This window comes from Quercus suber, unplaced genomic scaffold (assembly GCF_002906115.3).
Source record: "Quercus suber isolate HL8 unplaced genomic scaffold, Cork oak 2.0 scaffold_13, whole genome shotgun sequence".
Classification (NCBI taxonomy): domain Eukaryota; kingdom Viridiplantae; phylum Streptophyta; class Magnoliopsida; order Fagales; family Fagaceae; genus Quercus; species Quercus suber.
In genome coordinates, this window is record NW_027069478.1 from 2,032,793 (window position 1) to 2,055,428 (window position 22,636).

Genomic DNA, 22,636 nt, shown 5'->3' on the forward strand with positions numbered 1-22,636 from the left:
TGTATATAAAAATGAGAGTTTGGCATTATGTAATGTTCAAAAACAGGAAAATAGTTTTGATTTGCATGAGGCTTGGACAATGGTTTTTTATTTTAAGAATTCCAGATTTCAATAGATGCATTGTTAGTAAATTTTTATACTCTGTAAACAAATAGAACTTGTTAAAATAAGACCATATGCATGATATCTGTTCATATAATATCTCTCATTTACCTTTACGGGGTTTTAATGAAAGGAATGACCAACACCTACTGTCACCCCGTGCAGTATGAGGAAAGGTAAGTGAATTTTCTTTTTAATAAGGTCTCAATAGATAGTATGAACATAGCAAGAACACCTTTATCCAGTTACCTCCTTGGCAACAGTGCCACCATCACTATATTATCATAATGGGATATGCTTTTTCCATTATATTTTGGCTTATAAGCCTTCTTTTGCAAAGGTGTAGCCCATTTTTGTACTATTGTTGAACAAATAATTTATTGATTCTAATGATAAATTTCATCCAGTATGTACTTACAAGGAAATTTGGAAGATCCTCCAACTATATTTTTAAACTATCCCTATTATATCTTTTGTAAAACATAAGCATTTGTATTATACATGGCACTTGTCTTACATTTCTTTGGTACAAGTTTTAAAGTTTAAACTCAACACAACGAAAAGATTGCCTCTTCTTTAGATGACCAAAGCTGGAACTACTGAAGTTTGTTGAAATTGGGGTCTTTATAATATACCTAATATTACCTAATATTAGGGATGGAATTGTGCGTGAGATTGGTGCTTGTCTTTGTAATATACCTAATATTACAAACAAAAATAGGCATAAGCAGCAAATAGACCTAGGAAATAAAATAGGTTTGAAATTGAAAAAAAAAAAAAAATGAAAGGAACTCACCTACAATGCTACACTGCACTTGGATGTTGATTTCCTTAGTTCTCTCAGTTGCAAACAGAAAAAAAATAAAAAAATAAAAAAAATAATAACAATAATGTTAGTGTGAAATATGAGATGGGGGTGGCTCTTTATGGTTGTTGGACCAAGGATACTTAGGTATTGCAGTGGTGCAGTGGAGGGGAGGGTCAAAGAAAGAAAGCGAGGATAAGTGGTGTGACAACGTAATTGGGTGGTGCTGGTTTGGAGTGAAAAGGAATGTGTGTAAAAGCATGGCGGAGATTTGAATTGAAAATTTGGAATAAATAAGATTCAAGTTCCAGGGAGAAAAAACTAGGAGAGAGAAATTTAATTTTGGAGAAATGAGATTTCAGAGAGAAGAAAAAGAGTATGGCGGGATTTCAAATTTTTAAGAACAAATTTATCTTTTGGTTGTATAAAAGGCTGAAGTGTTGATGTGTTTTCTTTGGTACGCATGTCACTTTTTCATTGGACTTGGAAACATGTTGACTTGGAGCTTTTGAAACAACATATACTTTCTACACTGTGGGGCAGAAAGCAATGGTACGAAAAATGAGGATTTCTCTCCGTGTCATGGTTCATGGCAGTTTGATTGGATGAGTGCGCCAGTTGCGAAGAGAGGCGGAAATTGGGCCATGTTTCATACTTTCATGGCAGTATGGAATGTAAGAAGATTAGGGGAACACCCTCCCCCTCTGTTTAGTGAATTTTCTATATGCGCCCAAAGCATGAACATTTTATTTTTAAAATATTTTTAAGATCTCAACTAAATACGCAAGTAATTTTTTTTTTTTTTTTTTAAAAATGTTTTAAACTAAAACATCTTCTAACATGATACATTTTACATCAAAACAAAAGGAGACTTATTGATAACACATTTGTACTTGTTAAGTGTTACGTATTTTTTGACAACTCTGAAATTACAACAAATAAATCTTAAAATGAAAACACGAAACTTTGGCTTATTAAAAAATACGACCCAAAACAGCATACAGACCAAAATAGATCGCCTTCAAGTCTAGATACAACAGCCGCAGCAACAATGACAAGTACATGGCTCATGAATGTGCTCACTAGCATAAAGAGCTGAATTAAATCAAGAAAATGCTATAACGAAGGAAACAAAATGGTATACAAGGTTTGTGGGCATTTTTACACCGTTCAAAACCTGGAAAGCAAAAGAGTAACCCAAAGTAAAGCAACTCTTGAATTTAAAGATGCTGCTATATATAGGCCCTATTACAACAGGGAAATCCCAGTGGATTTACATCACAAATTAAGAGTGGAGGGTACTTCAATCAGCAATACAGCAACAGGAAATCAATCCTGCTTACGAGCAACTCTTGCACGATGTCTGAGTTCAGCTTTTTTCCATCTAACAATCAGGTAACATAAGGAAAAGAGTGTGTTTACCTGCGAAGAAAACATAGGGTTAGAATAAGCACAACTTAGAAAAAAGAAGCAGAAGAAGCAGCAGCAGCAGCAGTAGATATTTAAGGAATAATTTGATTGCAAAATGATGGACACTGACCAAAATTAGGATTGCAATGACAAGAAGAGGACCAGACCATAATGCTGAGAGAAAAACTCCACTCGGATCAAAATAATTTTGGCCGGCAAAGCTCTTCCAGTTTTCACTCAGTAATCTATTGAAATTCTCAGCAAAATATACACCAGCCACTGCACCAAATCATGACTTATATAATTTTATCAAAGAGAATAAAAGATGAGCGGTAAATGGAAGCATAAAACTTCTTGTCACGTGTGTGCAAACAAATGTGAACGTGGAAAGGACAACAATGTATTTCTTATGTGTGTGTCTGTATTTTCAGTTCCACAGTGTTCTAGTGGTTTCACTTGACTCTCCACTCATTTGCAACATGATACAAGCACAATGGCACCTGAAAATAGTGACTTAATGCTAGGTATTCTTATTTGGTAGCTATTCCAAATTTCAATTGATCGGTACATTGCTACAAAGAGAATTAAAAAAAGAAAAAAAAAGAAAAAAGAATTAAACCATAAAAATTCTTATTATGTGCAGAAATGTGAACGTGGGGGACAACAATGTGTTTCATTAACAAATATTACATTATTACCTATAAAAAAAGAGGGGGAGGGTGTGGGGGAGGACAACAATGTGTTTCTTATGTGTATGTCTGCGTATTTCCAGTTCCACTGTTTTAGTAGCTTTCACTTACCCACTTGACTTTCCACTCATTTGCAACATGCAAGCATAATGGCACCTGATAATGGTGACTTATCAAGACATTGTACAATTCTTCACACACATCACAGTACAACTAGAAACTTTTGAGGGAAAAAGCACAATCGACTCACAAAAGAAACCTAGGACATGATGGATAAATAAATATCAATCAAGAAAATGTAATGACTATGCCCAGGTAATAAATAAAAAACAATCTGAAAACCACATTATTGCAGGCCGCACCATAAGTAGTCTCCATAAACTTTCCAAACAAAATAAAGATCAATAATCACATTAATCTATGAATGCAATGACCTGCTTTTGGAATAGTAGAGAATGTCTCACCGGGACACCAATAAAGAGATTTTCTTTAATTTTTTTATAATGTAGGAAACCTTTCCATAGAAGAGCCATTTGAATTTTCCTATAAAGAGATTTATCACAAGTACTTGTAAGAGCAAGGTAGAGGGTGAGGTCATGGGTTCAAAACCCACCAGGTGTGTGTGACTGTGTGTAAACTTTCCAATCAAACAAAAAAAAAAAAAAAAAGGCACCTGTGCCATGTAGATGAGAAAATGTTCCAAACATTTGAGGCATATTGCAACAAAGGCTAAGGATAGTTTTAATAATGGCTATAAAGAAAAGCACCTTCTGCCTCTTTCAGAGTTCAAATTTACATAATCAAGTAGATGGTAGATGATAATGTTTTATAATTTTAAAATCCATGGAGGATAAAACAACATCAAAACAGCCAACCCAACCCCCCAGCGCAGCGCCCCCCCTCAAGTTCATTGAGCAACAGAGAGAACCCGATCCCTATTAATACCACTTCGCCTAGCAGAGGTAGAACCATAATTAATAGAACTGAACAACCCCTTCAACTCTCTTAAACCTTTCACCCCCAAACTTCTTAAGCCACATGTTTTCTTGTTCAACAGCCAATAAAAATTCTGTTGCTTGATCTTCCAAACCCTCTAGGGATGTGCCAACGAAGCTATCGAAATTATTGAATCTTATTAAACTATTAAATCACAGATTGTGTTTATGAATGCATTTAATTATGGTGCATTTTCTTTCATTTTAAATCTTCCTTATTATTATAATGTATGTTACAATCCTTGACAAATACTTTCCACTGTCCACCACTTGAATTATGTTATTCAAAAGGCTCTCTTTCATTACTATAGATCTTCAAATTTAACTTTCCCCAATAATTATGGAATGTCATTGTCATAATACGTTTGATTTTTCATGAGGCTTTGACATGGATAGCAATTTCTTTTTTCATTCCTTCTTTTAAAGTCTGGGAAACTTAGTCTATACGCGCGCGCGCGCGCGGGGGGTGGGGGGGGGGTTGGGGGGGGCGCTGCGCTGGGGGGGTGGGTTGGCTGTTTTGATGTTGTTTTATCCCCCCTGGATTTTNGGGCTATGTATGGATTTTCTGACTTTATCTCTCTTCATGGGTTGATGGACATACCTATGAGAGGGGGCCTTTACACCTGGTCCAATACATCCTCAGCTTCTTGACTAGATCGGTTCCTTTTCTCCCCGCTCTTGGCAGATCACTTCACATAGTTTACACAAAAAAGGATGTCTAGAGTACTTTCAGACCATTTTCCTATTTTGTTGGATGGTGGGAGTCAGCGAAGAGGTAGAATTCCTTTCCGTTTCGAAAATATGTGGTTGAGGGTGGAAAATTTTGTCGACAAAGTGAAGACGTGGTGGGCATACTATTTGTTCCAAGGAACCCCAAGTTTTATACTAGCTAAGAAGTTGGCTGCCATGAAGTTGGATTTAAAAAAGTGGAACGAGGCAGAGTTTGGCAATGTCACATATAAGAAACAGGACCTTTGGAGCAAGTTGAATGTTTTGGATGCTAAAGAGAAGACCCATAGATTAACAGCTGAGGAGAGTTTAGAACAAGTTAATCTTTGTACAGATATTGAAAAGTTGACTCTTTTAGAAGAGATTAGTTGGAGACAAAAGTCTAGCGTGTTGCACTTGAAGGAAGGGGACGCCAATACCAGATTCTTTCATAGAATGGCTAATTCTAACAAAAAAATAATGGTATTGAAAGCCAAATGGTTAGAGGTACCTTATCTTCTGATCAGGGTATGATTGTAGATTGCATTACTCAATTCTTCATGAATTTGTATTTTGAGCAGCAGGTTGATTGACCATTTCCAGATGTGTTGGTTTTTCCAATGATATTCGGCGATAATGTGGATTGGTTAGAGAGACCTTTTGAAGAGGCAGAAATTTTTGATGTCGTTCAGAGTTTTCATGGTGATAAATCTCCTAGACTAGATGGCTTCCCAATGGCTTTTTTCCAAGCTTGTTGGGGGATTGTTAAACCTGATCTTATGGTTGTATTTTATCATTTTTTTGCTAAAGGTCAGTTTGAGAAAAGTTTAAACGCAATTTTTATTACTCTCATCCCTAAAAGACATGCAGCAAGTGAGATTAGGGATTTTCGGCCCATTAGTGTTGTTGGGGGGGGGGGGGTGTTTATAAAATTATTGCTAAAGTCTTGGCTAACCGACTTCGCATGGTTATGGGGAATATAATCGTAGCATCTCAAAATGCTTTTGTGAGAAACAGACAAATCCTTGACTTTGTTCTTATTGCTAATGAATATCTTGATAGTAGATTGAAGTTTGGGGTGCTGGGGCTGATTTGTAAACTATGTTGAGAAGGCTTTTGACCATGTAAACTAGAGTTTTCTTTTGCACATGTTAGAAAGAAGTGGGTTTTCTACCAAGTGGAGACAATGGATTTTCTTTTGTCTATCTATAGTCCGTTTCTCTATTTTGATTAATGGCTCTCCTTGTAGGTTTTTTGGTAGCTCCAAAGGTTTGAGACAAGGTGATCCATTGCCTCCATTGTTGTTTGTTTTGGCGATTGAAGCTCTTGGAAGAATGTTGAATAAAGTAGTTCATGAAGGACGCATGTCAAGATTTAGCGTGGGTAACTTGGAGGGAAGATCCTTGGCGGTGTCTCATCTACTTTTTGTGGACGACACTCTAATTTTTTGTAATGCTGATCTAGAGCAGATTTTGATTATCTGTATGTTTCTTATTTGGTTTGAGGTGGTGTCGGGTCTAAAGATAAATATGGGCAAGTCAGAATTGGTTCCGGTTGGAGTAGTGCATAATATTGACTTATTGTTGAATGTTCTTGGCTGCAAGCAGGATACTCTTCCAATGAATGTCTGGGTCTTCTTTTGGGTGCTAAATTCAAGGATAAGACTATATGAAATCCGATTTTGGAGAAAATGGAGAAGAGATTGGTGGGTTGGAAACGCTTGTATTTATCCAAGGGCGGTAGAGTCACTCTAATCAAAAGCACCCTATCTAATTTACCCACTTATTTTCTATCTTTATTTCCTATATCTGCTAGTGTGGCTAACTGAATTGAGAAGCTTCAGCGGAATTTCTTATGGGGCGGTTTTGGTGATGAACCTAAAATTCATTTGGTTAAATGGGCTATTTTCTATGCTCCTATTTCTTTGGGTGGCTTAGGGATAAGGAAAATAAGACTTTTCAATGAAGCTTTATTGGGGAAGTGGCTATGGAGATTTGGGATTGAGAAGGATGCCCTTTGGAGGTGTACCAAATCTGTGAATGGTCCTTATGGTGTTGGTTTATGGAAAAGTATCAGTCAGGGATGGCCTTCTTTCTCACGCCATATTCTGTATGATATTGGTGAAGGGTCTAGGGTGAAGTTTTGGCAAGGCCATTGGTGTGGAGAGACATCTCTTGCTGTTAGCTATCCTGACTTGTTCAGATTTTGCACGAATAAGGAGGCTAGTTCGGCTGAGCTTATGAAGTCCTCCAATGGAGTCCTCTTTTGGGATGTGAGCTTCTTTAGGGGTGTGCACGCACGGGAATTAGAGGCTATGTGACTATGTCAGGCTTCATGGAAACCATATATGGCTCTTCAATGAGGGGGTTTGGTGAGGATGAGATGTGTTGGATACCTAACAAAGATAAGGGGTTCATGGTTAATGATTATTATAGAATTTTAGTTGGCCCTACTATCTACGGTTTTCCTTGGAGAAGTATTTGGAAGCAGAAGATTCCCTCTAGAGTAGCTTTCTTTGTTTGGACTGTTGTCTTAGGGAAATGCTTGACGATTGATAATCTACAAAAAAGGAAGGTGTGGATTTTGGATTGGTGCTACATGTACAAGAGTAATGGTGAATCAGTTGAGCATCTCTTCCTTGATTGTCCCATTGCTATGGATCTATGGTCTATGGTTTTGGGTTTATTTGGAGTAACTTGGGTTATGCCGCATACTGTTTTGGGGCCGTTAGAGTGTTGCCAAGGCAGCTTTGGTCATCATTGAAATGGTTATATATGGTCCATTGTTCCTCATTGCTTAATGAGGTGTCTTTGGAGGGAGAGAAATAGTAGATGTTTTGAAGATATTGAGGATTCTGTTCCAGACCTCAAGCTATTCTTTTTTAGAACTTTTTTGGATTGGTTGTTTGCTTTGCAAAAACAATCATTCCCTTCTTTTATTGATTTCCTAGATTCTTGCAATTTTTGTATTTGATTTATTGACCCGTTGTACACTCCTTGTGTACTAGGGTGTTCCTTTTTGATATCAATAAAACTTATTACTTATCAAAAAAAAAAAAAATGCCAAAAAAAATTTGTTTGGCACATATCAGGAATTATCAAACAATTTACAAGAATTATGGGTTGCTGCTGCTACATCCCTAGAAAATCTGTACTGTTGAGTTAACGATGCTATGAGGTCAACGGGTACAGATTGAGAAAGGCTACAACTTAATTTAAAATGAAGATGAAATTCAAGTCAAGACAAGCAAAAGAAAACATGATCCCGCACTAACAAAAGAATAAAAAGGATAAAGACATTAGTGGATAAATGACTAAATTTGTGGCACAGTAGTTTCCTCCATCACTGGAGATCATTTGCACATGGGCATAACACTACCCCATAACTCAAAGTTGTGCCAATGCAAGAGGCTCAAAGAGATAATATTTTCATTTAGTATTATTTAATTTTGCAAGTCATTTGTATTTTTAGTCCATTTTCTTTTGATTTTAAGGTCCTAGCATTTAATTAGGCCAATTAGTATTTTTATTTATAGTCTAGGATATTTTTGTAATAAGTTATTAGGGTTTCCTATGACAGTTAGAATTAGGGTTTAGTGCTCTTATATGAGTAAAGTAATGTACTCCTTTCAAAGGAAAATTATTTTAATGAATACAAGTTTCTATTAAAATTGTCACCATGGTTTGGTGCCAACTCCTAGTGGTATTTCTTGTGCTTGGTGTTGACTCCAGTAAGCCTAGGTTTTGACTTCTAGGTTCTATCCTTATTTTTCCTCTCTAAGGTAGATGCATTCCAACCTTGTGTGTTGGATTCCTTCTTCACATCTTGTTGGAGTGGAGTTCGTCCTTTAATCTTTTTCCTTGTTCTAATTTTTTGGAAATGCTTGATCTTTGTAATTTAAGTTTTTGATGTTCTGTTTTTCATGTACCCCCGGTGTACCTGGTTTTTTTTTAATACAATTCCATTATTTATCAAAAAAAAAAAAAAGATTCCTATGGTGTATCACCGAATCATAAGAATAAAAATAATTTCAAAATCCTATACTTACGAGAGTACTGGAGTTCAGTGGACATATTTCATAATATTGCTCGTTCATTCTGCACTCTTGTGTAAGTTGAGTTCATTTTTTTTTTTTAATAGGTAATCAGAGAAATAAAAAGTTTAATTCAAGGAAGTTGAGTTCATTGGTATTTCAATACAAGATGGCACAATGCACAACATATACTTTTGTTGAATACTTTAAGAAACTCAAATGTTAATCTCAGATGGAAGAGGTTCTCTTGCATGAAGTTTATGTTACTTTTGTGTTCACAGAAGGACTAAAAAAACTGGCTTTTGAAAACAACAACATTTCTTAGATGGTAAACATCCTATGCTTTAATTATTTCCTCGGCCATCGAATCTACAAGAAATTGGTGGATTATATGTTATGTATGTAATATAGCTGTCAAATGACTCCAATATTTTCTTTGATGACAACTAGGACATTGCTAACTAATGTGGAGTGTTTGCATTAGATTCATGTATTTTACCATGTTATCAAGGCAGTTTTGGATCATACACCTTATAAACAATGAGAAGCAACTTAAAATCAGAATATGAAAGCAATAAACCTACATGCAAGAAGGAACAAGCACATCTGGAAGTTGACGTTCTTCCTTGAGAAGATCGTTAACAGCAACAATACAACATGGAACCCCATTAAGCCCATTAACCAAGGTTCCTGTCAAAAGCAATAGAACATCAAAGAATCATAAGAAGTGGGATCCATGACTCTTGCAAGCTCCTTAATTTTTTTATTTTTTAAAGTAAAGCCTTCTTATAAATTACAAATCATATAATAAGCATACACAAAAATCATTTTGAAGAGATATCAAACAGTCGGAACATGAATGAAACAAGTAAAATTATTAGAATAATGGTTAAATGATTAAATTCAACATTTCTTAACACCTGAAGGTTTTGGAACAATTGGAAATTTTATCAAGCTATCAAAGCAAAATGATCCTGAGTTCGATCCTTGTCTCCGCTCTAGCTCCCATTTATAATGTTAAAAACCAATGTGTTGAGCCCCATTTAAAACGTCACACACATGATGGGGTTGTTAGAATAATGATTAAATGATTAAATTCATCATGTACTAATGCAAGACACACTCACTGACATGATAAATCACCATGCATCTCTTAAATTATAACATAAATTAAGCAATTTGTACATTTTTCAATTGGAACATGATAATCATAACTACCCAAAACAGGAAAAGAAAAAGAGGGTTTTTGTTTATACACATTTTCACCAAATGGGTATCATGCATTTAGCAAAATTCAAACATCCCCAACTCATAAAATTCTCTAAGTTAATACAGAAACAGTAAAATTTGCAAAAAGAGGGTCTTTTTCAGATCTGGGTACCTTCCAATCAATGGCGTGGAAGAACCCAACGAAGTTGTCGTAGGCTGGACGCAAACCAGTGCGGAGCTCGGCGGAGAATTTCTGAACGAGATCCGCCATTTGTTCCATGTGCTCCTCCATAGCTGATTTCAAGTCCTCCATTGTTTTCAACTATTCCTATCAGATTCAGATCCAAAACCCAAAACCCGAAACCCCTCAGACTGTGAGATAGTGCTAATCTGTTAGAGAGAGAGAGAGAGAGAGAGAGAGAGAGTTGTTGGATACTTGAGATTTGGGTCCTCACTTGAGATTGCCATAATTATTCTAAAAGTGGCGTAATGTAATTTACTATTTTTCAATTCTGGAGCACTAACAACAGTGAGTATATAATAAATAAATAAAAATATAAAATTTACATAATTTTAACTATAAATAATCTATATCAATTAGTGTATAATTGTATAAATTTACAAATTTATTATTATTTATTTTGCATTTTGCATTTAGTTTTTTTTTTAATTTTTAATTTTATTTTTTTATGTATCTCGATGATGAAAGAAAAAAATAGATGGTGGTTATTGCGTGTGAAGAAAAAGATGATAAAAAAATCGAGAAAAATTAATATTTTAATGAAATGGAGTATAAAATATATAATTTTTAATATAAAATGTTTTGAAAGTAAATATGTAAAATAGAAAAAAAAAATTTCTTATACTAAAATAGACATGACTTTTATTTTATTTTATTTTTTGGTAAGGGGAAAATAATTAGGAAATTATATGAAAATGATAAGATTTTATACCATATTTAAAAATTAAGATTCTATTATTCATTTAGAAAATAATAACAATATTGGCATTCATTTAGACAATAATTACAATAATGGCATAGAGAAAAAAGGATAAATTAATTGCTAATAAAAATTTTTGTTGTACTTAAAAAAATAAATAATCAATCTCATCACCATGCATTCATGAGGTGATGGTCACTCCACAATAATAAGTTCTTACGGGAGGGTAAGGGTTAAAGTTCAAGTGTCTAGGAGGGAGTTTTACATACGTACATTTACATTCTATTTGTTTCAGTGGAAAACCTCTTACGAAGATAGTTTTTTGCGTTTTCATGTGTTTAGTAGCATAAAAAAAATATGCCAAAAGAAAAATATCTTTGCTCAACGGAAAATATAACTTACTTTTTAGAGATTGTTTTCTGCTAAAATTTTCTAGAAAACAATTCTATCTCTTGTCACACTAAATAAAGGAAGTTAAGAGGTAATATGGGAATTGTTGAAAACAATTCTATCTCATCTTTAAGGACTTTAGTATAGAAAAATGAGATAGTTTACCAAAAAAAATACTATCAAACTTAGGAAGTTGAGATAATTTTCCAAAAAAATACTTTTAGAAAATGATTCATTTTTTAGAAATAATTAATATCGAAACAAAAGAAGCGTTAAATTATATTAAAGTATGATTTTTATCTTTTATATACATATACACACACACACACACACACATATATATATAAGGCAAAAATGCATTTTTGGTCCTTACATTTTGAGTCAATTCTCATTTTGCTCCCTATTTTTTTGAAACACTTAGTTTAGTCCTTGAAAATTGAAAACCATTACCATTTTGGTCACCGCCGTCATCTTAGTAATGAAAATATCCTTTGTGGCAGATGAAGTGCCCTGCTTGCTATCATGATGCTGACGTAGCAATTAAAATATTATTAAAAAAATTTTATCTGGGCATTTAAAAATGTCATGTCAACATTTTAATAATAAAAAAAATTAATTCCTCAATTTTAATTTTAATTGAAAAAAATAATAAAAAAATTACTTTTTTAGCTTTAAAGATTGAGAAATTTTTTTTTACTAACTTTCCTAACTGTTTTTAATATTTCATGACAATCAAACACAACATCACAAAAATTAAAGTGATTAACCATAAAATTTATCAAACAACCATAATGCCACATACTTCGATCATTAGAGCCACAGTGCCACACTTCAGTCAGTTTTCATTTTCCTCCCTCTCTCTCTCTCTCATTTTTCTTGATGGGATAAGGCTTTGATCTAGGTTTAGAGAGAGAGAGAGAGAGAGAGAGAGAGAGAGAGAGGTTGATATCATTAGTGGTTGATGTAGTTTTAGGATCTGGCTTTGATCTGGGTTGAGAGAGAGAGAGAGAGAGAGAGGGATGGGCTGAGATTGGTGGTAGTGGTTGTGGAGTGGTGGGTGGGGGTGGATTGTTGGTTGGGTTGCAGTGGCTTGATGTGTCCATTGATGACTGATTGGTGGTAGTGGTGGTGATTAGTGGTCTGATCTGTTTATGTGGGTTTGGCTTCTCAATAGGATATGTTTGTACCAAGAAATTGAAATGATTGTTTAGGTTTTCATTTGGATATGTTTGTACCAAGAAATTGAAAGAATCGACTGGGCTTTGGTTTTCATTTGAAAGAATCAATTTGTACAAGGAAATTGAAAGTGTGTATTGTTGAAGATCTTTGTTCTTTTAATTTTTTTTTTTTTTTTTGTAAATTTGTTGAAGAGCTTTGTACTTATGCGTGTTCTATGTGTTTCCTTGTTGGATTTATGGGTTTATTTGCTGGGTTCAATTTGCTAGAGGTTTCAGATTGTAGGGTCTTTTCTGGGTTTCAATGTTTTGGTTTGCTAGGTTTATGGGTTTATTTGCTGGGTTCGAATTGCTCGAGGTTTTTGTTTGATTTGCTAAAGGTTTCAAATTGCTTCTTTTTTTTTTCCCCCTATTTTTTTGGGTTATAGTGTTTTGGTCAGTTGCTAAGAAAATGCAAGAATAGAAAAAAAAAATCATGATTTTTAAATTTTTTAGGCAACCAAACATGTGATTTGGATAAAAACATGAACAATAATCTTCTTTAGAAGAATATGAACAGTGAACAATCATGTTGGGAAAGAACATGAAATCTTCTGAAAAAAATAATAAAAATAATTTTTTTTCTAATTTAATAATTTTTATTTTATTTGTTAAAAAATAAAAAATTTAGAATTATGTTTTTATTATTTTTTCTAACATGGATTTTGTGGGGATAAATGAGCCGAGTAGGAATATTTGGCCGTGGGCCTTGTCCGAGGATGTAGGAAAACCTGAGGAGGGTTGAATAGTAAGATAAGCTTGTACAGCAAAGGGATGAAGACAAGGACAAGTAATGATGAACAAGGGTTGTCTCCTGAGGATCCAACCCTCCTCGAGAAATTTTGTAGGGGGATCGGAGCCTAGTTGCCTAGAAGATACCATGCAAGAGGGCACCATAATTCTAAGGATAAGCTTCAGATAAAAGAGTCCACAGTGAACCAAGAAATATCTGAGAAGAAAATTGCTACCACCACATTAAATGTTTTGCACCTAACCAACAGGCCGCATCTATGTGGAAATGATGCCTGAACAGTGATGTTGAACCTTACAACTATATACAAAGGTTCCAGGGGGGCTCTGATGGGACAAGCATCTAGAAGATCATTTGCACAATCAACGGATGGAAGGCTAGGATTGAAAGGGAGTAAGACTATATAAAGGAAAGACCCCTGTGAGAATTAGGGTATGTAAGGGCGGAGAAAGAAAATAAAAACATAAAAAGAGAGAGAAAATATCTTGTACTTAAAGAAGCTTGAGTGAATATAAGAACACTTGATCCTCGAACTTGTTCGAGAAGCATTTTTTTTTTCTTTAAATTGTGTTCTCTTATCTTTTTGGCATGAGTCCAATCCTTTGTGGCCCATACACAATTTGCTAAGTCTTACCTGTAAGATCCATTCTCTAATAAATGTATTGTTTTAGGTTGCTTAGGCCATAACCCATTGCTAGTGGGCTGAGGGTCTAAAGCTAGTCCTTACAATTGGCGCTGTCTATGGGAACATGAAAGCACTTGTAAGTTCATTCAGTCATGGTGGGTTTAGGACCAAATCAAGAAGAGTCTATGGGGTCTCAACACCAGGACCATTTTCTTAATTTGGAGCGAAAGAGAGATCGTGAAGTAAGTGTGCATATGACTCACACTAGCAGGAGTCACTCTAGAATTGGGATCCATGTTTCGCATGGGGAAGAGACTAGAAACCTGCAATTGGAAATTGATCATCCATGTAGAAAATTATTTCGTGAGCAAAGGAAGAAGTCTCCTTCAAGCTCAAGGTCCGAGTCTGGTGATGATGACAATTATAGACCAGAATCAAGAACTCTCCCTAGTGAATCCTTTTCCTATAGGGAGGAACGATATTGTAAACAAAGGAGTAGAAGTCCGATCTATAGAGGCTTGAGAAACAATGCAATAAGTAAAACTCTGCGCCAAATTTCAAAGTCACCATTTACGTGGAGGATTGAAAGAGAAAAACTTCCTCATCGGTTCACACAACCTGCTTTTACCATATACAATGGGAGGTGAGACTCGATGGATTACGTTAGCCATTTTAACTAGAGGATGGCTGTTCATTCAAGGAATAAGGCACCGATGTGCAAAGTATTCCCGTCCAATTTGGGGTTTGTTGCGATGAGATGGTTTGATGGACTAGAGAAGGGCTCTATCAACTCCTTTCAAGAGCTTACTAGGGCTTTTGGGTCTTGATTTGTTATATGTAACAGAGTTCCTCGTCCCTTAAATTCCTTGTTGTCAACAACAATGAGAGAGGGAGAGACTTTAAAAACTTACTCTAACAAATATTGAGAAATGTTTAACGAGATAGATGGAGACTTTGAAGATGTGGCTATAAGGACCTTTAAGGTTGGCCTTCCTGTTGAACACGAATTGAGGAAGTCCATGACAAAGAAACCAATGCAAAGCATGTGTCAACTTATAGATCAAATTGATAATCATAAACAAGTTGAGGATGATCAGCAACAGGGGAAGGGAAAGGTAAAAGTGGCTCCCCCTGACCGAAGAGACTTTAGGTCTGAAAGGTACAATAACAACCAACCTTAGAGAGATTTTTCTAGACATACTGGGCTTCCTATTGCTTAGGTGGTTAACACAATATTCAAAGAGCCTGTGCATCAAATTCATGAGAAGATAAAGGTTGAGCCATATTTCAAGTGGCCAAACAAAATGGGGGGTGACCCCATGAGGCGGAATTAAGGCCTTTATTGTCAAAATCACTAGGATCGAGGACACACTACAGAGGATTGCAAGACTTTGCGTGACTATCTTGAGCAACTGGCTAAAGTTAGGAAATTGGGACAAGTTTTGCACCAACCTCCGAGATAGGAGAATTAGACTGGGACTGTATACAGAAGGGAATTATCCATGAGACCGCCACTGGGAACCATTAGTGTTATTCTAGCAGTCCTAGGTCGGACCGCAGTATGTTCACATGGAGTAATGTCTATAGCCCGACCATGTGCCGAGGACACGGTCCCTGAGATTAAATGAGGGAAAAGCAAAGCTCGACCAGCCTTGAGTTTTTTCGATGATGATAGGTAGGAACGGTTCAGCCACATGATGATGCCTTAGTGGTTACTCTTCATATAAGAGGGTATGATGTAAGAAGGGTCTTGATAGATTAGGGTATTGACGTAAAGATTATGTATCCCGACCTATAAAAGGGACTTAATTTGAAACTTGAGGATCTAATTAGCTATGGTTCCCCTCTAGTGGGGTTCAATGGGAAAGCTGTTATCCTAAAGGGACCGATCAAGCCGCTTGTTCAAATGGGATCAGAGGTGGTGGATGTGGAGTGGATGCTTATTCACCATATATTGCCATCTTATTAAGACCGTGGCTTCATACTATGGAAGCTGTTTTCTCAACTTTGCATTTAAAAGTGAAGTATCCCTCTAGGGACCATGTTGAAGAACTGATCGGAAGCCAGGCCACAACAAGGCAGTGTTTGGTTGCTGCTATCAGGCACTAGTCTGAGGATGAATTCTTGAGAATCTCTAAAAAGGCTTTGTAGTTGTGTTAATGGAGGTGGAAGTATCCTCGGGAGCCATGAATGAAGGGGTGAAGTGCGAGGAGTTAAAGAAGGTCACAGTAGACATTGATGAAGAAAAGTACTTCCAAATTGGAATCCAATTGCCACCTCAGGAGAAAGAGGAATTACTAACTTTCCTTTGAAAGAATGTGGATGTTTTTGCTTGGAGTGCCTATGAAGCCCCAGGGGTGGATTCGAATTTCATTTGTCATCATTTGAATGTCAATCCAACCATTATCCCGAGGAAACAACCACCTCGGCACTCTTCTAGGGAACATGCCGAGGCCGTTAAGGAAGAGGTAATAAAGCTTAAGCGTGCAGGTCAAGTAAGGAAGTTTTTTTTATCCCAAGTGGTTGGCCAACAAGGTTGTGGAGAAAAAGAAAAAGGGGAAGTGGCGAATGTGTGTAAACTTCATGGATTTAAATAAAGCTTGCCCTAAAGATTCTTTCCCAATACCTTGAATAGATCAATTGGTGGATGAGACAGTTGGTCACCCTCAAATGAGCTTTTTGGATGCCTTTCAAGGGTGCCATCAAATACCACTAGCTCTGTCTGACTAGGAGAAAACTGCTTTTGTAATGCCCACTGGGAGTTATCATTAATGAGTGATACTTTTTGGGTTGAAGAATGCTGGGTCTACCTATCAGTGAATGATTAGAATGTTTGAACCCCGACTTGGCAAAAATATTGACCTATATTGATGATATGGTCATAAAGAATAAGGTGGAGGTCGAGCATTTGAGTGACCTCGGAACTGTATTTAAGGTGTTGATGAGGCATAAGTTGCGTCTCAATGCTTCTAAATGCTCCTTTGGTGTTAGCTCAAGCAAATTTTTAGGCTACATGATCACCCAACGTGGAATTGAAGTTAATCTTGATAAGATTAAGGTGATCAATGATATTTACAACCTTCGTGGAATCCCAAAGAGGTGCAGAAGTTGACTGGAATGACTGTAGCCTTGAATAGGTTTATCTTCCGATTAGCAGATAGATGTAGACCATTTTTTCAGCTCTTGCACAAGTGGAAAAGGGTTTGAATGGAATAAAGAGTGTACCCTTGCCTTCAAGCAGTTGAAGGATTACTTTTCTCGGCCACCCATTATGTTTAGACCTAAAAAGGAAGAAGTCTTATTCGCCTACATTGCTGTGACCTCTCATGCAGTTAGCTTAGTTTTAGTGAGGGTAGAAAATGGAGCATAGAGGCTAGTCTATTATATGAGCAAGTCACCGCAAGAAGCCAAGGTTCATTATTTGCCCTCGGAGAAAGCCATTTTGGCTGTAGTGCATGCTACACGGAAGCTCTTTCATTATTTCCAAGCATATGCAGTTATAGTTCTAACTCAACTCCCTTTGCAGTCATTGCTTCGAAATTCTGATTATATGGGAAGGACTGCTAAATGGGAGACGATCTTAGGAGCATTTGATATAAAGTACATGCTTCGTACCGTAGTTAAAGGGCAAGTTCTTGCAGATTTGGTGGCAAAATTTACTAAGTCTCCAATAGAGGCTAAGGTCGAGGAGCATAGGCTTGGGGGAAAACAAGTTTCAATAGTTTCTCTTCATGGGCCTTCAACCTATAAGCTATATGTTAATGGTGCAGGGAATCAAAGGGGATCAGGGGTTGGAGTGATGATATTATCTTCAGATGGAATCATTATTAAGAAATCCTTGAGGCTAGTCTTCTTGGCTATAAACAACGAGGCAGAGTATGAAGCTTTGTTGGTCGGATAACTACGGTTAAGAAGTTAAGAGGAAAAGTTGTAAAAGTTTTTTCAAATTCAAGGCTAATCGTCGGGCAAGTAAAAGGAGAGTTAGAGGTTAGGGATTTGAGAATGCAGGGATATTTGAATCAAGCTCGAAGGTTACAATTAGGTTTTGAGTTTTTCTCCATACAACAAGTCCCGAGGAATAGAAATGCACATGCAGATTCTTTGGCAACTTTGGCAACCTCTTTTGGACAAAATCTTCCTCAAGTCATTCTTGTTGAGGATTTAAATAGGTTTGATGAGGAGGAGATGGAGAAAGTCCAAGTACAGCAAATCAGGGTTTGACCTAGTTGGATGGATCCCATAGTTCTATTTTTGAAGGAGAGCGTGTTACCTTTCGAGGGTGGGGAAGCAAAAAAGATATGGAGAAAGGCTCCTTGTTTCTAGCTGCCTGAGGAGCAAAAGTTGTACAAACGCTCTTTCTCAAGGCCATACTTGCTTTGTGTCCATCCTGAGGCAGTGGAGCCACTTTTGNCTTGGTTACTGCTTACTTGAGTAGGTGGTAAATGAGAAAAGGAAGCGTTTGGAGACACGATAGGGATGACCAATCAAAATCCTCGAAGTCCTCTTCGAAATCTATGACCTCAATTACTTTAGTCACCTCTTCCTTAGGAGCTGGGTACGAGGAGGTTGCTTCTCCCCATAAGCTCGTTGAATGGGCAGTCAACTGGTTAAATGCCTACAAGGGAGGATTGCCGAGGAAGTCAAGTACTGCGATGTTGATTTATTGTAACCATGGGTCTTTCACCTTTATGACGTATTTGGTGGACTGGAAACTTGTGGAGATCGGCTTGTACCCAAGGATGACGTGGGTAGCCTATAGTTGTTTGTCCGTATGGAGGAAAATTTCAGACTAGAGTATTCTGGTGAGGTCAAGCTCATTGACGAAGCTAAAATTAGGGGCTGTGAAATTTTTATCTGCAAAAATCCAAGAAACAAAAGTGTAATTAGAGAAAGGAATTTGATAAGCTTCGAGAAATAAATTTTTGAGTTATAAGAAGAGAAGCAAAAAGTTAGGAAATTGAAGTGCTCATTATCAAAATAGGGAACCTAAGTCTAAGTACCCAACCTGGTTTCCCCTCTCGTGTTGGGCAATGAAGTCCATCATGCCATTCACTCGAGATAATTAAAAATCCTGGTCCATGCCTTTGTTAGTTTTAGGAAGACACAAAATGAGTCTGACTTCAGGGACCCTAGTTTTAAGATAATATCCCATGCTCTTAAGGTGCTGGCAATTATATACCCAGTTAACATCATGATGGGTAAGATTTACGCCCATCTTTTCATTGAGGGCATCCACACTATCTAGTATCCTAAATACGTTTAGGGAACATTGGGTCTAGCATAATCTATAAGCAATTAAGAAATCCCTAGTCACTATACCCATAGGGATCCTCATCCCTCCTTCTATGAAGGCACTCATAGGGATCACCACTTCCCCCTCTGACCTTAGAGCATACCATTCTCCTTGAAGGTAATGCCTAATGGATACCCTAGGTGGTATATTGTATCGGGCCATAAAGTTTTCTATACCCTCGGGAGTATCTACCAAACTAGCAAACCTACCCATCTAAGAAATATGAAAAGGTAGTAAAAAGAGTGAGGTGAAAAACAAAGGGCTAAGGAGGAAAAGGTCCTAAAAGTCAGTATGTGGGCTAAAGGGCACTTACAAAAGTATGAGTAAAGAGCACCTCGGACCGCTTCTGGAGAGTTTGAAGATTCAAAAAATGGGGGATTTAGATTCTTCATATGTTTATATAGGGAGAGAGAATGAGCGGGAGAGTTCCCGCTCAAGTCCCTATGAAAAATTTCTACCATAAGATTCCCATCTCACTGTAGAATGTGGGGGACAGAGCGCCGTATGCAGCAATTAATGGGAGTCACGGATGTGAACGTCAGGAACGCGTACAGAGTAAGTGAAAAGACGTCACCATGTGGGAGAATTCACTAAGCGTGTGAGATTTACTAACCCAAAATCAACACCCCACTTTCCTCAGAGAGAAAAAAATGGTGGAGTTTTTAGGGGCTATTGTAGGGATAAATGAGTCGAGTAGGAATATTGGGCCGTGGGCCTTGTCGAGGATGTAGGAAAACCCGATGAGGGTTGAATAGTAAGATAAGCATGTATAGCAAAGGGACGAGGACAAGGACAAGTAATGACAAACAAGGGTTGTCTCTCGAGGATCCAACCCTCATCGAGAAACGTTTGGGGGGGGGGGGGATCAGAGCCTGTTGCCTAGAAGATACTGTGCAAGAGGGCACCATAATTCTAAGGATAAGCTTCAAATAAAAGAGTCCACAGTGAACTAGGAAATATATGAGAAGAAAGCTGCTACCACGACATTAAATGTTCTGCACCTAACTAACAAGCGCATTTATGTGAAAATGATGCCTGAACAATGATGTTGAACTTTACAGTTATCTACAAAGGTTCCAGGGGGGCTCTAATGGGACAAGCATCCAGAAGATTACTGACACAATCAACAAATGGAAGGCTGCGATTGAAAGGGAGTAAGACTATATAAAGGAAAACCCCCATGAAAACTGGGGTACGTAAGGGTGGAGAAAGAAAATAAAAATAGAAAAGAGAGAAAATATGTTGTACTTAAAGAAGCTTAAGTGAATATAATAACACTTAATACTCGGACTTGACCGATGAGCTTTTTTTTTTCCTTTAAACTGTGTTCTCTTATCTTTTTGGCGTGAGTCCAATCTTTGTGCCCCATACATGATTTGCTAAGTCTTACCTGTAAGATCCATTCTCTAACAAATATATTATTTTGGGTTGATTGGGCCATCACTTATTACTAGTGGGTTGAGGGTCTAAAGCCAGTCCTTACAGATTTTTTTTTAATTAAAATATTGACGTGGCATTTTTGAATTTCGAGATAATTTTTTTCAATAATATTTTAATAGCCACATTAGTGTTATGTTAGCAAACAGAATGCTCCGTTTGCTTGTAGGATATTTCCGTTACTGAAATGACAACTGGAACCAAACTAGTAACAGTTTTCATTTTTCAGGGACTAAATTAGGTGCTTCAAAAAAGTAAGGACTAAAACTAAAATTGGCCTAAAATATAGAAACCAAAAATGCATTTTCTCCTATATATAATAAATGTGGAACAAGATAAGTAAATTAAACAATTATTTAAAATTCACTTTCTGTCAAAGTTCATTATTTGAATAAAGTTTACAAAAATGATGAACGTGTTAGAAAAGTATATCTATCATACACAATGCCATAGAGAGGCTGTAAGCAGACACCTATCTTGCCACCCAAGAGAAACAGCTCTTCCATCGTCTCTTTCAAAGACCCTGAACCCACCACTACTCTCCCCATCGAATTGATGAGGACAATAATGGGTCCTAATTTTCAAAAGAAGTTTTGCTTGGATCATAGACTTGGAGCTTAATTTACCTGCCCTAAAAGCATGACTCCCCATTCTTGCCTTCCATGTTTCCTTCTTCTCATGTTTTGGGCAATTCATACCACTAATATTGTCATCGTTAAGCAAGCTTTTGATATCTTTACCAAGATGGTTCTTCTCAATGCCCAACCTCTCGGCACTCTCTAGCGGAAGACAATCATCCAATGAATCAAACATGGCTGCAAAGTAATGCAATGATTCCATGAATCTTGATAAGAAGCTTCGCGAGCTTCGGCTTCCTTCTTGTTCCACTAAGATTACAATGGAGGGTTTAAGTGAATGTATAGATTTCAAAGTGTCAGAAACCTCAAGATAATTATGCAAAGTATCCAGATAGAAAACTAAATTTACAACCAATGTTTCGTCTTTCTTCTTCTTTAGGTAAATGAGCTTGGAACCTCTTAACAGTCCTTGGAATTCAAAGGTTAAGTTATGGAACCCCTTTGAGAAGCTTACCAGTCTGTTTTCTGTTTCTTGCAGTTCTTCCAAACTTCTTCCAAACCCCGTTACTCTGAGAGAGATTCGATTTCCACTCGATGCCTTTTCAGAAAGAGATTGGATAAGTGAAGGCCATTGAAAGCCATATGAGATATCAAAATCAATTACATGCAATGTTCTGTTGTTTATAGCTTCCTCCCTCTCAAAGGCCTCTATTATGGACTGGTTTGCTGTGAAATGAGCAAATTGGTAATAAGGCGATACGCGGTAGAGATGGGTAAAAGCAAAAAACTCTTCTTCATTTGTTGGTTCCTTCATGATCATGTCATAGAAGGGAGATTTTCGTGTAAGCAGCCTTGCTGCCAAACCATCTGCGAAGTAGGCCACCACTCTTTGCATTGATTCTCCATTTAAGGACACATTTTGGTACAACTCACTAAGATTCTCCAAAGCCGAGCCCACCTTGTTTTGGTCAATTGCTGTGGCTGTAACGAGCAATAAATGGATCAAATGGAGCCCATTTCCATCTTCAACTACTACTGCTTTTCTGACCTTGTGGGACTCAAGTTTTAGCATTTGTTCCCTCATTTGGAGAAGCCTATATATCTTCCCTTCACAACCTTCATACGAATGCTGCTGCATGGGGCTTAAAGTATCCCTTCTCTTCCTCTTGCTTGTCCTCTCATCACTCCCTGAATTTGTAACAATGGCAAGGCTAAGATTCAAAAGATCTTCTTTCTCATACGTGTCTTCCATTTGAAAGATAGAGGGAGAGAGTGGTGTTTGTGTGAAATTGGGGATATGAGAAAAGGTCATAAAGGTTGAGTATATATGGAAAGTTTATGGCGTGGGCACAACTTTAAGATATTCCTTGTTAATCACATGGGAATAGAACCAAGGACAAGAGAGAGATGTTGGATATTTTTCTTACCCTTCTTTTACAACGAGATGGGTATCTTT

At 37.0% G+C, this 22,636-nt stretch overlaps 2 protein-coding genes across 2 annotated transcripts; both read right to left on the minus strand.

Moving 5' to 3' along the window:
* Window positions 1–1,852: 1,852 nt before the first annotated feature.
* LOC112017370 (uncharacterized) lies at window positions 1,853–10,425 on the minus strand. The gene is made up of 4 exons (XM_024049824.2): window positions 10,124–10,425; window positions 9,327–9,432; window positions 2,448–2,596; window positions 1,853–2,329 (listed from the first exon to the last, which is right to left on the minus strand). The coding sequence occupies exons 1-4, from the start codon at window positions 10,262–10,264 to the stop codon at window positions 2,237–2,239; spliced, it is 489 nt and encodes a 162-aa protein (XP_023905592.1). The 5' UTR covers window positions 10,265–10,425; the 3' UTR covers window positions 1,853–2,236.
* A 10,529-nt stretch (window positions 10,426–20,954) lies between these two features.
* Window positions 20,955–22,636, minus strand: LOC112017366 (GRAS family protein RAM1). The gene has a single exon (XM_024049821.2). It carries the CDS (start codon window positions 22,490–22,492, stop codon window positions 21,038–21,040), a length of 1,455 nt encoding a protein of 484 aa, XP_023905589.2. The 5' UTR covers window positions 22,493–22,636; the 3' UTR covers window positions 20,955–21,037.